This window comes from Alexandromys fortis, unplaced genomic scaffold, assembly GCF_014885135.2.
Source record: "Alexandromys fortis isolate MF-2015 unplaced genomic scaffold, M_Fortis_MF-2015_v1.1 scaffold_15, whole genome shotgun sequence".
Lineage (NCBI taxonomy): Eukaryota > Metazoa > Chordata > Mammalia > Rodentia > Cricetidae > Alexandromys > Alexandromys fortis.
In genome coordinates this window covers 10,263,270-10,279,267 of record NW_026067911.1, presented here as the reverse complement: position 1 = coordinate 10,279,267, position 15,998 = coordinate 10,263,270, and the positions used below count along the sequence as shown (strand labels likewise).

Below are 15,998 nucleotides of genomic sequence, written 5' to 3'. Positions count from 1 at the left end.
GTCAATTTTGTTATACTGTGGATATGTATTTCTGCTCTTGTTTAAAGTATTGTGTTTGTGTAGCTCATTTTAAAATGTAACATATAATTAAGAAATTCAGATTAATATTCATTTATAATAGTTAAACTTGTAGTCATGTTAGTTAAAGATCTAAGTAAGATATGTAGAGATCTATTTTAGTTAGACAGATAATTTTCAAATCTTTCAAAGACCTACAGAATATGGCGTTTAAAATATTTTAAGAACTTAGACTTTTCTCAACAGTGAGACATGTCTGCTTCTGGCAGCTCCAATTACTTCAGAGAAGTTGATGGACATTGAAGAAACGCCACTCTGAGCTTGTTTTCTTCTTCGCAAACCTGGCCTCAACTGCCCCTGCCTCGACCACTGATAAAATGCACAGTGTCCAGACTGGACAAGCAAGATACAAGCAGAAAGATTGCCAAACCTTGCCAAGACAGGGTAAGACAGTTTTTAAAATTTTCTTGCCTCTAAAAATGATCTGTCAGTTACTCTAGGTCTTAGCCAAAGTTGGTTGCTCCAACATTGCAAATAATACTGTGGGTGATTTCCCAGGTAGCTGGTTGTCTCTGTCATTTCTTGCCCCTTTTGGAAGCTGCTTGATAGCACTTCCTGTTTACTCAGGTAATATTATTTTCTTTCTCAGGCCTTTGATTGGGTTGAAGTCATAGTTAGTTTCTTCTCGTGACTTAGCCAAGCCATTTTTAATATAAGACTTAGACTCCTTAGGATAACTATAGAAACATTTAGCATATATTTCTTGCTGTGCATACTGATTGTAATTCTAATTTTTATATACGTTTTTGCCTCTTCTTTTCCCTGGACAATACTTGATATTTGTTCTTATTGTATATTGTTTTGTATTAGGTTAGAACTCTCTTATTTAGACAAAAGGGGGAGGTGCTATAGAAAGTCCTTCATCAAATAGCCTTTAAGATACCGGCTCACTTTGGGCACAGCTTCACATACTATAAATGCAGACCGCAAAGCATGTGCGGGCCTCTTGGCTGCTAAATTTGGTCCCAGTTCCCAGAGCATGCAGAGAACTACAAATCGCTACTCTTTCTGTGAGTTTACCCCTAGATAAATAAACCTTTGTTATACTCCATTCTGGGTTAGTGTGAAACTCTTTTGTATGCCAACAAGCATCAGTTGATGTGCACTCACTAATTAATATTCTTCTTATATAATCATGAAAGACTAAATGCTTTGCTGAAAGTAATGAGATAATCTATCATGGTCAAAAGTAGAGGTCAATGAGGGAACACAGGGCCTTTCGTATGTACCCACACGTACCATCATCAACTACCAAGTGTCAAGAACTAACTCCCACCAGGTGGCGGTAGCCTTTAGTTCCAGCACTCGGGAGGAAGAAGCAGGCAGGTCTCAGAGTTTGCGGTCACAACAGCTTCTGTAGTTGGAATGTAACTCTACTTATTTTTTACTTACAAATCAGGCTGTTGTCCTTGCTGCAGTTCATGCTGTGGCACAGGGTAAAGGGCTTCATAACTTCTTCTATCATTTGATCCATGAATTGCAAATGAGTTGAATCTTGTCACATTTGGTGGAAAATAACTCCAAGGAAGAAGAGCTATGCCTTCCCAGTTTGTCTCCCCTCTGAACACTTTGAATGATAACTCAAGCTCTTTCTATGAGAGACATAAAAGGCAAGTTCAGACTAACAGGTACACATGCTGTGCATTATAGGATTTGGTCCCATATGTTTGTTTACTCACTTTCCAAATATTTCTTCTTCCAGAGAGTAAAAGAACTAAATGTTGTCCATGTCTGTCAAAATTAAGATTCCTCATGAGTGTTAAAGAAAAACAATATTAAGACTATACCTTTAGGGATCATTTCTATGGTTTGTTACAAGAAAAACAATATTATCTTCTTTACGTTTTTCTCTATCTGTAATGTATGTGCTTGTAGCTAAATTTCCAAATAAACAAAATACAATACAATATTGGATAACTATAGGGAGAGGGGGTATCTCACACTATTTAGAAATGGCAACTTTGGAATTACTGTTTCCTAAACACCTGCTGATAAATCATAACATTTTGCTGGCTAACTACTTTTCATATTCTTTACCCACTGCACAATTTCACTGCCCCTTGATTTCCATATTCTTTAGATAAGAAATTATATAAAATACTTCATTTGGTTAGATAACACAATGTATGAAGAAAGAAATAATCATAATACTTGCGGCTTAAAATAAAAAACAGCTGCAACAACTGAAGCAGCCACGGAAAGCTGGAGCTGATTTCCAGTCTTTATCTAGTAGATTAACTAAAGGTTATTTCTGTAAGAAACGTTCTTGAGGCCCAATAGGAAGACAGAAAACGTACAATATAGATTGGCCAAAACTAGTCAACAAGGCGCAGATTTTAACCTATAGCTGTTTTTTCACACTGCTATCCTTGAACAGTCTGCACCTGTTTCTCAGCTTCCTACCATTTGTTCAGGCACCAATGCCACATCTCCAAAAAGAAGCACAACAGAGTCTCAAAAGGAAATCCTAATGGGAATGAATAAGTGGGATTATCGAAGTCTTTAAGGAGCAATGGATTGCATGTATTTACGAGAAGTATATTTTCTGCCTCTGGAAGTCTATCAAACATTTCCACCCAGATGGTCCTTTGTGAGCTTTTGGAGGGAGGATTTTCTGCAATAAAGTACTCTAACAGAAGACAAGTAACGCTTTCCATTTTAAAATCCTCTGATTAATTTTATGTTTTTATGGGGCTTTAGGAAGATCCTAGAATTCGTAAAACTTCTTGCAAATTAAAACAGTGTTCTTCTTGCTGCTTCTCTAGCTCTTAATTAAGCAGGATAGGAATTGACTGCCTGAGGCAGAACCGCGATTCTTGATAATTCTGAGGTACACAAACCAAGCTACCCTGAGGATGCTGATTTTAAAAACTTTTATACACAATGGTTACCATGTAGTTTCTTAATGAAAAACTATTTTTTCCATGTATCCAATGTTAGACTGCCACTTCTTGAAAATAATCTGATACAGTCTAATGAAAGAAAACTGCAGGAGCCAGAACAATGGCTCAGCAGGTAGAGGAGATTGCTGCCAAGCCCGATGTCCTTAGTTCAATTACAAGAACTTGGAAAGAGAGAACTTACTCCTGCACGTTGTCCCCTGACCTTCAAATGTTACACATGGTGCACTTATGCATACAAACACATATCTAACATAAATGAATAAGTGCTTTTCAAAAATGTAAGACAAATTTTAAAAACAAATTCTAAGCTTGAACTTGAGAATTTTGGTAAATCTAAGTTCTTTGTTGTCTTTCAGTCAAATTGAAATGTTTGTCTTAGCTTTCTTTCTCATCTGTGGGGCAAAAGTCAGCTCATAATAGCTAAAACTTTTCTAGGTTTCTTAATATTTTACAAGAACTAATCGTAGCTTTAAATAAAATATTTTGCCATGCTAGTTGGAAGATAACGTGAAAACATATCTAATTATTCTGGTGGCGCACGCCTTTAATCCCAGCACTTGGGAGGCAGAGGCAGGCGGATCTCTGTGAGTTCGAGGCCAGCTTGGTCTACAGAGCTGGTTCCAGGACAGGCTCCAAAGCCACAGAGAAACCCTGTCTCGAAAAACCAAAAATAATAATAATAATAATAATGGCAGCCAGGCAGTGGTGGCGCACACCTTTAATCCTAGTACTCAGGAGGCAGAGACAGGAGGCTCTCTCTGAGTTTGAGGCCAGCCTGGTCTACAAAGCCAGTTCCAGGACAGGCTCAAAAAGCTACACAGAGAAACGCTCTCTTGAAAAACCAAGTAATACTAATAACAACAACAGCAACTATAACTATAGCAAACTTCATGTGGTAGCGTGCATCTTCATTCACAGCACTTGCAGGCAGAGGCAGGTGAATTCTGTGTACTCCATGCTAGCCAGGGCTGCAAGGTTAGAGCCTGTCTCAGAAAACAATACAAAACAAAAAACGAATTACAAATAACTGCATTTTTTTTCATGTTAGAGTTAGCAAAAGCAAAACAAAATAAAAAAGAAACAACTAACAAATGGGAATCTAAATTTTGTAAAGATTAATTGGTGCTCAATTGTCAGTTTACAAAGGAATAAATATTACTGGACACTGATACTGAGAAATATTTAACTGACATCTAAAATAAATAAGCAATATAGAAACATCTCATGTATTAAAAGCATGCTATAATTTAGATAACAAGTAAATGTAAGTTTCCTTAGTTTACATCTACTGAGGAATAGAAGTCTGTCACCATGTAAATCAAGTTCCCAAGTAAATATTCCCAAGTAAGCACAAACGAAAAAATTCCAAAAAAGCTGGGTGTGTAGCAGCCAACACCTTTAATCCCCAAGGGTTCCAGACTGGCCAAAGCTATAGAGTGAAAATGTGTCTAAAGACAAATAATTAATTAATTAAATATAAAAAAATAAAAATAAAAAATTCCAAAGGTACTATTTTTACCGTGACTCTTGGAAAATTCAGGTACAATTTAAATTAGCTTCTTGGCATTAAATGCAAAAACAATATACTATGTGCTCAAAAGAATGACTGATGACTAAATGAATAAATACATGAATATATTATTATATAATACATAAAATTAAAGTTTAATCTTCAAGAATCTAAAAGAAATGTTTCTGTAAGCTAGTTATATCTTTATGTTTCCCATTTTTATTAAAAATAAAATTTTTCATACAATATATTCTGAACACAGTTTCCTCTATCTCCTGGTAGATTCTCCCCCACCCATCTAACACCACAACTTCTTTCTCTCTTTCTTCAGGAAACAAACAGGCAGATAAAAAAGTCAGACCAGAATAAACACGTGTGCACATGAGCACAAGCTCACACAACACGCTCAGAGACACGAATATGAACAAAAACAAAACCCATAAAAACACAAAATTAGAAACCATAACATACAAGCAAAAGACAAGTAAGATTTAAAAAAAAAAAAAAATGCCCTCAAAAAGCAATAGGAGACCAAAAAAAAAAAAGCCTACAAAATACCATTGAATTTGTTTGTGTCAGTCACTGCTGAGCCTGGCGACTGCCCTTAAGTATGGTTTGTGTGCCCGCTGAGATTCCACTGAAGAAAACTAATTTTTCCATTGCATGTGGTTGTGAATTAGAGATAATGTCTTCGTTAGGGATCAGAAATCTCCCTTTACTTCTAAATAGCTAATATATCACGGTGCAAACATATAAAGTAATGATTTATTCATAGTAATTTTTTCTACTTTGTAAAAAAATGATCAAGTTTATTACAAAATCATTTATATCAATAAACCAAAAAAATCACATCAACATAATACACTCAAACATGTAGGATATATATGTGTATGTGTGTGTGTGTAAAAGATATATTCTAAACATAAATTCTGAAGGTATGCATTGTACAAGACAGCAAAAAACAAGATTTAAAACTGACTCCAGTTAATATTACCTCTACTTAGCTGAACCCAGTGAGCTTTACTACAACCATACTATTTATAACTAGAAAACAAGCATGTTCAAATTATCCAGTAAGAGTTAAGATAAATAGTTTATACTTACGGACAAAGTTCAACTTCTAAATACTGCTCAGTTGTATCATTCAAGAAAAATGCTTCCACAACTTATGAAAATAGACAGAACATGGGAAATTTTATTTTGATTACATAGTAAAAATTTATTCCTTTCTAATATAAAGTGAATTACTAAGTTTTTTAAATCATCATACTACTGCCAGTAGGAAATACAAAGCCTAGTGATAGTGAGACCACAGGGAAGTGAACATGTCTGCACAGATGGAATCTGGCCCAGTTATCTTCCTCTTGGAATTTATCCCAAGGAAACAAATCAGACAATTAGAAAAAGAAGTTAAGTACACTTCTACCCATTAGGGTATGACTCAAAAAACTAGAAATGATACATCTCTTCTTACACAAAAAATATTTCCTCGTACATAAATAGGCCACCTATTATTCAGCAAAACTGATTGGGTGCGTTACAGAATGCATACACTTCATGTAATAGAATGCAATGGTGCCATGAAAATCAAAGACAGTGAAATATGTATTGGCATGACAAGACTTCCATGATATTTGCAGGCTGGTTATAGAGCAGTAACTCTATGTATGAGCCAATGAACTGAATGCACATGAAATTTAAACATGTGTATGTATGTGCATGTGTGTACCAGTGACTACCTGTCTACAACATCACAACAAATATGAAGAGTGGTGGGGATAGTGTTGTAGCTGCAGGCAAAGTGCTTACTACCCAGCCCAAGGACCTGGGTTGGAGCCCCAGAATCCACACAGTGGGTGGAGACAACCAACTCCCACAAGTCCCCTGACCTCCGCAAACATGGAAATGGTTTTTTAAACTAGTTTTTTGAAACTAACTAAAAAATACTGGTTTATTTGTAAGTGGTGATTTTTATGATTAATTTCAGGGGTTTTTGAGCATTAGCTGTTTTAAAAATTAGTTGATTGTGGATGAAGTGCCTCTTTCTTGTAAATAGTTACAACTGCATAAAATATATGAAGGGAAACCCAAGTCCTTTTCTTTCTACGTTAGTCTAAAACTTGCCAGATCTTTCCTATGCCTCTATAAATGATCTTACCTCTTAAGATATTTAAAAATAAATATGAAATCATACTTAAGTACAATTTGCTTTTTTGCGTTAAAAAATTGAAATTTTCATTTAGAGAAGTGACAGATCACTCTGGCTTCAAAGAGAAACATGGACTTAGGAAAAGAGTTTACTTAAAAGAAAAGTTCTCTGCTAACCAAGTAAATAAATGCCAATACACTGAGTGAGAAATCTTGGGGCAAATTCTCAATTTCTCTGTCACGCAGTGTTTTATATCTATGGGGATGGCATCAAGAACAGTATTTCAGAAAGAACCCTGCGGTTTGATGAGGACATAGTACAAGAAGGTCGGATAACAAACCTGAAAGCATTTAATTTCCTGGGATGTCTTCTGGCCTTAATTTGATAAGTGAGATTACTCGACAGCAGAAAGTAAATATTAAATCTCATGCTGACAGTGTTTCTCCAGTAAGTAACACACCCTAAAATTCCCATTAAGGAGGCTTGTAAGGTAAAGATGGTGATTTAAATAGTCTTAAAAGACAGAACATGATCTCTTTTTAGAGCAGGCGACGTAAGAAAGGAAGGAAATGTGGCAGCAACACAAGCATCTGGATTTGGGATTGCCATTTTCCTCTGCTCTGCTTATATGCTGGAGCCCCGCTGTAATGGGAGCAAAGTCAGAATGACAGATGGTCAAGATCAGGAACTGAACGTCAGTTGTTCAAAAGCACATTACTTCCTAACAGCGAGATAAAATAATAGCTCTCTGAGAGGTTATTAGAAAAAGATTTATGTTTCTAATAAAATACAATACTTCTGCCTACCTTCATAATTCCACAGTTCACTGAAAGGCTTTCCTGGTTCTCCAAGAGGGGCTGGAGGATCATTGAAAAATGGAGCACTAACCTCCATCTTCACGCCCTTGTCCCCTGGGCTCAGCTTGATACACACTGGCTCATGCCTCACTGGAAAACCATCCCAAGTGTTTTCAATTTTAAAATCCATCTGAAGAAGGAAATTAAAACAAACTTGTTAACAACATATAGCACTGCCCTTTACTTGAAAATTGCAATGCCAAACAAGAGACAGTTAGGCAACAGAATGACAAGAACAGGATCCTAGGAGTCATAAGGCCATCTGGGTTGTGACAAATCATGGAGCCAAGAAGACTTATGACTTTTAATCTTGATGTTGCTCTGTTTATTTGTGGTATGCAAAAGTCATTGTAAAATGTTATGACTAAGTTCACTGCAAAAACTGTAAATGTACTTAACTATGCGAGTTTAGGTATTTTCCATATTTAGCCAAGATTAATCCTTTGTGTAAAAATAAATATATTCATCTCATTAGTATACAACTTTGTTTTTTAAGATGGCAACATTATATGTGTGTATATCAATTATCTGTAAATGTCATTCCATTTTCTTAGCATTTATTAATTGTACAATTGATGGGTTTTATTATGACATTTCATACATGTATATATTATATGCTGATCATCTTCAATTCCCTACTCTATATCTTGTTCTCCCCTCAATTTTCCCATTCTTCTACTTTCAAGCCCTTATTCTACCTTCATGTATTATCTCTCTTGTTTTCTTTTTCTTTAATCATTGATACATTAATGCATTCATATTAATATATAAATCCTACCTGCTGAGTCTATTTAGTGTTGTTTATATATTCATACATGTTTTTAGGGCTCACTACTTGGTACTGAATAACCAAGTAGGGAGATTATCCCTGGGGAAGATGACTTTTCCTCTCTTGGCAGTCATGGATTGCCTGTAGCTCTTCAAAGGAATCAAACTGAAGACTCAAACATCAATCTACATACCAGTGAACACCTGATTTTTGATAAAGAAGCCAGAAATACAGATTGGAAAAGAGACAGCATCTTCAACAAAAGAGAAATGTAAACATGAACCCAGCCACACATCCTTTGATCTACAATGAAATTCTGCTTGTCAGATATGCTAGGGCAATGGTAGTACAAAGCTTGCGGCAGTGACCAATATGTGATTTGACTGAAGGCCCACTTCACGTGACGGAACACATACCTGACCCTGTTTGGGTGGCCAAGAACAAGGTACCAAATAGGCCATGGACCAAGGGGCAAACTAAATACTACAAGAAATACAATGACTCCTCACAACATTCTACTATACCCATAGATCAGTGCCTCACTCAGCCATCACCAGAGAAACTTCCACTTGTAGGAGATGGGAACACAGTTTCAAGGTTGGACAATATGCAGAGAGTGAGAGATCTTGGAACACCCAGTCTAAAAGGGATGTCTCCAACAAACCTTTTCCCTCAGAGTTAGGGAACTTTAAGGAAGTGGAAGCAAAATATTGTAAGAGCCAGTGAGGGTGGAAGGCACCAAGGAAACAAAGCCTCCAAGATACAACAGGGACGGATGCTCACATAAATTCAGAGACAGTGGCAACATGCACATATTCAAGCTGGATAAGGTACCAGCTCTGAGATGAGGTAGTGGACATGATCTCATATCCCTAACCAAAAACCAACTGACAACTGCTCAGAAAGGAAAAATTAGTTTTCTCCATTGGTGTTTCACTGAACACGCAAACCACTCTCAAGGACAGGCTCCATGACCAGTAGTAGATGACCAACTCAAAACGAACCTAACAGTATTTGGGAAGGTGTGTGTTTGTGTGTGTGTGTGTGTGTGTGTGTGTGTGTGTAGGTGCTTCTCAAACTTCTTATTTGTTGTTGTTTATCCTTGTTTTTCTATTCTGTTTTCTCTTTATTGTTATTGGTTTTGGGTTTTGGTTTGTTTGCCTGCTTGTTTTCTAAAGAGAGAGAGAGAAAAGAGGGATGGAGTTGGATGGGTAGGGAAGTGGGGAGGATCTGGGAGGAGATGAGGGAGGGGAAACTGTGATCAGAATATATTATACAGAAAAAAAATCTATTTTCTAACTACACTGTATAATCTTGCTGACTTCTTAACAATCTGACGATAACATACGCTCACAGACAACTAAACCTCCTCTCAACTCCCTTAGCCATTTCCTAAGACCTTACTGTCTTTCTGTTTCTTTGCACATAGAACAATGAAATAGACATCTTAATTATCCATGGTTCTCCTCACCTGGTGTAACTCTCCCTGCCATTCTCTATTATACTGCACTGGTCCAGTTTGATCCACACAACTAATACATATGTATTTATTACCTCGAGTCTAAGCAAGAATGCTTGAAGTAGGAGCTATTTATATGTCAAGTGAATACTGCTCTGATGTCTTCTACAACTTAAATTCTGAGTGTACACTTTTAAGCAGAAGAAACACACTGTGCCAGTTACATCAATGTCTTGTTAAAAAGCTAAGTATTAATAAGGCATCTAAATCACACCCTTAAGGAAAAGAGATAGAAAGATTGCAAGAGCCAGAAGTCACGGACATAGTAGCAAACCAGTGTGTTCTGGACATGATGGGACTGCTGTAATTATGAACTCATAGTAGCTATGGCTGTGTGCATAAGACCTGTACAAGATCAACTCTAGTGATATTTTGTTTGTAATATAACAAATAAAGCTTGCCTGAAGATCAGAATGTAGAGTTAAGCCACTAGTTAGCAGTGGTGGCTCACACCTTTCATCCCAGCACTCAGGAGGCAGAGACAGACAGATCTCTGTGAGTTCAAGGCCACCCTGGGCTACACAAGATTGAATCTATCTAAAAGAAATAGAACTCACACAAAGGTGATCCAGTGCTCTGGATCACAAGCCTTTAACCCCAGCACTATGGAGGTGGAGACACGAGTGATATGGCTGGACAGAGAGAGGAATATAAGACGGGAGGAGACAAGAGTTCAGATGTGGTCTGAGGATTCAGTCTGAGCAATCAGTCTGAGGATTCATAGAGACAGGATCGCCCCTTTGGTCTGAGCATTAGTAGAGGTAAAACCTCTACCGGCTGGCAGCTCTGCTTCTCTGATCCTTCACCTTTCACCCCCTAATATCTGACTCCAGGTTTTTATTATTAAGAACAATTAGAAATCATGCTACAACCAACACATACAATATTTCAGCATGAAGGAGACAGGGACTCAAATGCCCCAACCCCTAGCTGAGGAGCAATTGACAGCTGATGGCTTCTGGGAGAAGAGCTAGTTTTCTTTAAGGATGTGGTTCCTGGCACATTGACCCAGATCCAGTCATGACCCCATACGCATGAGTATATTAGAACCACAAACCAGATACAGTGATTATTTGGGGGAAAAAAGAAGGACATCAAGTTAGAAGGGGCCCAAGAGGCAGGAGTGGCTCTAGGAAGAGTTAGGGGGAGGAGTATGACCAAATTCATTATATGTGTATATAACATTCTTAAAGAATAAAGAAATATTATGAAATATGCATGTATCAGTACAAACATATTAATTATAGGCATGTGTTATATATAATGTATATGTGTAAATATGTGAACGGCCTTTAATGTATACATGTATATATGGAAACAGCTGTAAGTGCGGATCCTATGTAACATTCAGAAAGGAGACAAAGAATAATACTAAAGGGAAGAGATAGGACAGATGCCGGCAAGATGACACATGAGTCATCCAAGAATATAAACGCTCCTTATTTTTCTAGCCTAAACTGTCATAGGGGTGTGTGTGTGGTAGAGAAATGCATAAAAATGTAATAGACAGTGAAGGAGTAAAACCTTGAATGAAGGTCCATGGCTTTGGAATGGCTGCTCTAACAGTCTGAAGTTTACTGCACTGCAGTGTAAAGACAGGGAGTGTGGGTCTGCGTGTTTGAGCTGCTGCCTCCTTTTGAGTTCATGACAGTAAGAAATTATAAATGAATAATTTAAGAATATGTTAGAGTCCACTTTAAGGATACATCTCTTAATGCTTAACTAGCACTATGATGAAACATTTACAGAGTCAGAATTAATCTTACTAGACATTCACCATCCACTCCACAGTCTCACTAGGTGATCACCATCCACTCCAGTCTCACTACGTGATCACCATCCACTAGTCTCACTAGGTGATCACCATCCACTCCAGTCTCACTAGGTGATCACCATCCACTCCAGTCTCACTATCAGCTACTTTGGCTTTCTTAAAACAATGTTGTTAACCTGTAGTTTTCACTTTTAGTTCATCTTCTTCAATTGACACGTTAAAATTCAATTGTTTTAACTTCTATACATGAACATGAAGAGTGGTACACTCATTTAGAAGACAAAAAAAAAAAACACCTTAAAACCTTAAAAGAAAGGCTTTAAAGAATGTTTTTCTATAAAACAATCTCCAAGAAAAATTCCAAGATCCTTTATTTACAAAAATAAAACCCCTTTCCTACAGCACATACTTCTTTTAGGTTTGCATGCTGCACCGCAGCACACACTTCTAAAAGAAATGGAGAAGTAAGTGAAGTCAGAGGAAGCCATGCCAGCTGGAGGGGGGGGAGGGAACTGACTTCAGTACCAGCGTCTGACAGACTTTAAAGAGAAGATGAGAGGACTTACCAAGAGCACAGGCCTGGAGGCTCTTCCTTCTAGCTCAGCTGTGGTCTCTGGCCTCGGTCGTAGAGGAGGACCCCCCTCTTAGGCTCCACCCAGCACACGTTCTAGGGGAAGAGACTTGGAGTTCTGAAACTGACAAACCCGCGTTTTCAGGGAAAATGTTTCGAGGTCATACAATCGCACATTCGAAGGCTTTTAATCATACCATTGATGTCTGGGAGTTTACTTCTATTATTTTGAGAGGGATGGATAGTTCAGCATTACAAACATGAAAACATTTGAAATTAAACTGTAAATCACTGAGACTGTGTTAAAATATGTAACATAGCAACCCATTTATTTCAACTAGAAACTAACTATAAATATCAAAACATTAGATATAATTTATATTACATGGTGATTAAAGGTTGTAATATTGAAATCATACTGGGCTCAAATCCTTGGTAGGATGAACTATATTGAAACTTGCTTAAACTCCAACTTCCTATCTTCAGGTTTGCTTTGAGTACACTAACTGTTTAGTGTCAACTTATTAAAATTAGTAGGGAAACAGACCATTAATTTTTCAATGCATGAAAGGTCAACTGATTTGTGTTTGACTATGATCGTATAAAATCAAACACTTTAAATGCAAACGTAAGTTCTAGTTCACCATTCAATTCAGACAAAAACCATTCATCATTTCTATATAGAAGTCACACTTGGCTTTTTCCATGCCAATATATTTTATTAATGCTGAGTGTAAATATTAAATTTGTAGGTACTTACTCAATGCCAAGTTACAGTGCAATACAGGTTTCAAATGTAGGGAGAGGCAGTGGGAAGCCTCATCAGAAAGTATTCTACACTGAAGAGGTAGAGCCTGCACAATCAGTGTAAGCTATTATGTTACGTTTATGACCACTGAGAACAAGACCAGGTTCAATCTTCACTTCTTCAAAGTTAATTTAAACCGTTGTATGACTGCTACAGACATACACACATTTTAAAGCTAGTCTCTTCAGAGGAACGAGGCTAACACTGTCTATGGTATTTTATGATTACTTCTTAAGTCATCCCACTGAAAGCCCAACCCAACTTCACCCAGAACATACTTTTGTTTTTTTTTTTTGTGTGTGTGTGTGTGTCCCTGTGGGAGAGTGTGTTTGCACCTGTGTATGGACTGAGATTGAGGTGGGGATGTCATTCTCAAATGCTCTTCACCTTTTTTTTAAAAAAAAAAAAAAAAAGCTTTATTTCCACCAGGTATTTTCTCACAGAAAAATCTTATTAACATACCTGACCTTACTTTTTGAGTGTCTCACTACCCTGGAATATTTCGATTTGTCTAGGCTGCTGGCCAGAGAGCACCCCTTTTCCCTCAACCTTCTGTCTGCACCTCACTAGTACTGGTATTAAAGGCATACAGGGCCCTGCCTAGCTTTTTATATGAGTGCTGGGAATCCTAAGTCAGGCAAGCACGTCTTAATCAAGCCGAGCCATCTCAGGACCAGGACATATGTAATGAAACTTTATTTCAATGCATAAAAAAATATAATCAATTAAAAAGGCTCTATAAACCCAGTGATAAGCTACTAATAAACTTATTTTTGCCATCACTTTCTCCAGTGTGTGTGTGTGTGTGTGTTTTAAGCTCTAAGGCTCAAACACACAACGTCACTTCTTAAAACTGGGAATGGGAATTTATCCACCAATACAAATTTTGCTTTTTTTCCTCTTTTGCAAAATGTTATCCTTCCTTAGATTTGAAGTTCTTATAGGATTCGCGGGCTTCCCTGAATCCTGATTACGTGACAGGGTTAAATATCCGACGACAGCTCTCACTACTCCCAGACCTAGAAGGTTCAGCTCGAAGCCGACTTGAGGAGACACCTCAGCCCCAGGACCCACAGCCCTCCTTCCTGCACACGCCCCACGGACGCTTAGTGTCTGAGAAACCAAGACTCGGAGAGCAACAAAAATATCTATCTAGTGCCTGCTCCTATCACTGTTTTCGGTTTTCCTACAAAAAGAAAGGAAGAAAGAAAAATAAAATTAAATTGCGCCACACTACCTCAGGCACCCGCCACGGCACTGCGGAAGGCGCCAAGCGAGGGACTCAGCCCCTAGCGCGCTCAGGGATCCGCCCCGCGCCTGACAGATAGCCAATCGCCTGCCGGAGCCTCAGGCAGCGCGATGACGTAGGCGCCGACGCTCGCGTGATGACGGACGCGGCGTCACCGTCTCCAAGGAACGGTCCGGGGCACCGCTTTCAAAGTCGCAGGGCGGGCCGAGCGGACTCGGCGGCGGCTCGGGCTTCCCCGCGGTCCTGGCGTCGCCCCTCAGCCCCGCGGGGACGCGGCGGCCGAGCCCGGCGGTGCCCACGTCGCCCTCCGGCCGCCCCGCCGCCCCTTCCCCCGCCCGGGTCCGGCCGAGCGAGCGGACTCTGACGCGCGTCGCCTGCCTTCGGCGGAGCTGCGGGCCGGGCTGCGCCGCCGCGTGAGTGGGATGCTGATGCCTCCGCGCCAGGGCTCGGCTGCCCCGGCGACCCCTTAGCTTTTCCTTTGCCCTCACAGCGGGGGGGGGAGGGCTGTTTTTATATTTGTTTGTTTAAAAAAAAAAAATCTTACTCTCCTCCCCACCCCCGCGAGGAATCGATAAAGGTGATGAAAACTCCAAAGTAAAATCTCGAAATGGCCACAGAATTCGACTTACTGAGAGACCAAAGTAAGCGCCCTATTCCCTGATGGCAAATGCATCTGTAAGGTGCAATGTCGCTGTCGTTGACCTACTAATATGTTTTGGTTGTGGTTGGATCCCAGCGTGGAAATATGTAAAAACGGCAAAGAGGTCCGCTTCACAAAATGTTCGGTGCTGCACCTGAGATTATGTATGTACTAAGCGAAGCAGAACAGCTGGTAAATACGCGTCCATTCCTTAAGCGTGCATAGTAGTCGGCTAGATCCGAAATAGGTTTGTGCTGCTTCTCTTGTGCTCGAAGAAACACGGCGCTGATGGGCCAGGAAGAGTTTCCAAGTCTGCAGTAAAGGACCTGCAGGCATTGCTCTGGTGTTAGTTTAAAAGATGTGTGTTGAGCTGCTGTTTTATTACGTGCCAGGGGCTAAACAAACATAGCTGATGTCGGGGTGAAGATATTCTTGTTCTCCCAGCGCGTAATTGACAGAGGGAGATAACATAAATCCCATAAACACACGGACGCGGCAGCAGCTGCTGGCTCGTTTGCATCAGTTACCAAGGAGAGTTGATGGAATTATTGGGTAAATATTGGGATGTAAGGGAGAATAGCGTCTGACACCTGGCGCTGAACAAACATTGGCCATTACGCCGTTATTAGACCGTGGCCAGAGGGCATGCCGTTTGGACAGAGTTGACGTATCAGTATGTGTTTACTGAGCAGGACGGCTTAGGTATCCCAAGTATTTGCAGCATTGAAGGGACTGGAAGTCTGCTGTGTTTAAAGGCAGCAAGGTTGCCTTGAACATGATAGAGAGGTTTATAGAGAAGTACAGTTCAGTTAGCTACGGTCATCATAGGTAAGAAGTGGCCTAAGGAGGATGGATGTAAAGATTGAAGACTGAGAGATTTGAAAAAATGACAGGAGCAACCCGGGTTTTCCATCGTAGACCAGAGGTTAAGGACATAATCTCTATGTTTGTGTCTGTAAGTATGAGACCTAGCTCTCATACTTCCTAAGTTTGATCCTGGGCAAAATCCTTGGCCTCCTGTTTGTGCCTTTGGTTTGGTTTCCATTGTTTTTCACTCGTGAATAAGAACACCCTCACTGTGCAGAGTTGTGGGACTTAATTGGAAGGATACAGATGAAGCCCTTGGCATGGTAACTAGTATATGTTAAATGGTCTTCTCTCTCTCTCTCTC

General features: G+C 39.3%; 1 protein-coding gene across 10 annotated transcripts in view; it reads right to left on the bottom strand.

Annotated features, from left to right (window-relative positions):
* CUNH4orf33 (chromosome unknown C4orf33 homolog) overlaps positions 1-14,259 on the bottom strand; it is a 58,722-nt gene extending 44,463 nt beyond the window's left edge. For 5 of the 10 annotated variants that reach the window (XR_007591037.1, XR_007591035.1, XR_007591033.1 and 2 more), the window contains exons 1-6: positions 14,176-14,256; positions 12,126-12,226; positions 7,447-7,627; positions 5,596-5,656; positions 1,758-1,809; positions 1,471-1,670 (exon numbers count right to left, since the gene is read on the bottom strand). Coding sequence is in view for 3 of the 10 variants with exons in the window: in XM_050138407.1 (XP_049994364.1) it covers positions 1,471-1,670; positions 1,758-1,809; positions 5,596-5,656; positions 7,447-7,627 (494 nt within the window). In the remaining 7 variants the exon portion in view is untranslated. Of the gene's footprint in view, positions 1-1,470; positions 1,671-1,757; positions 1,810-5,595; positions 5,657-7,446; positions 7,628-12,125; positions 12,255-14,175 lie in introns of all 10 variants that reach the window. The other 5 variants (XR_007591038.1, XR_007591039.1, XM_050138409.1 and 2 more) reach the window with 3 other exon arrangements.
* Between the last annotated feature and the right edge of the window lie 1,739 nt (positions 14,260-15,998).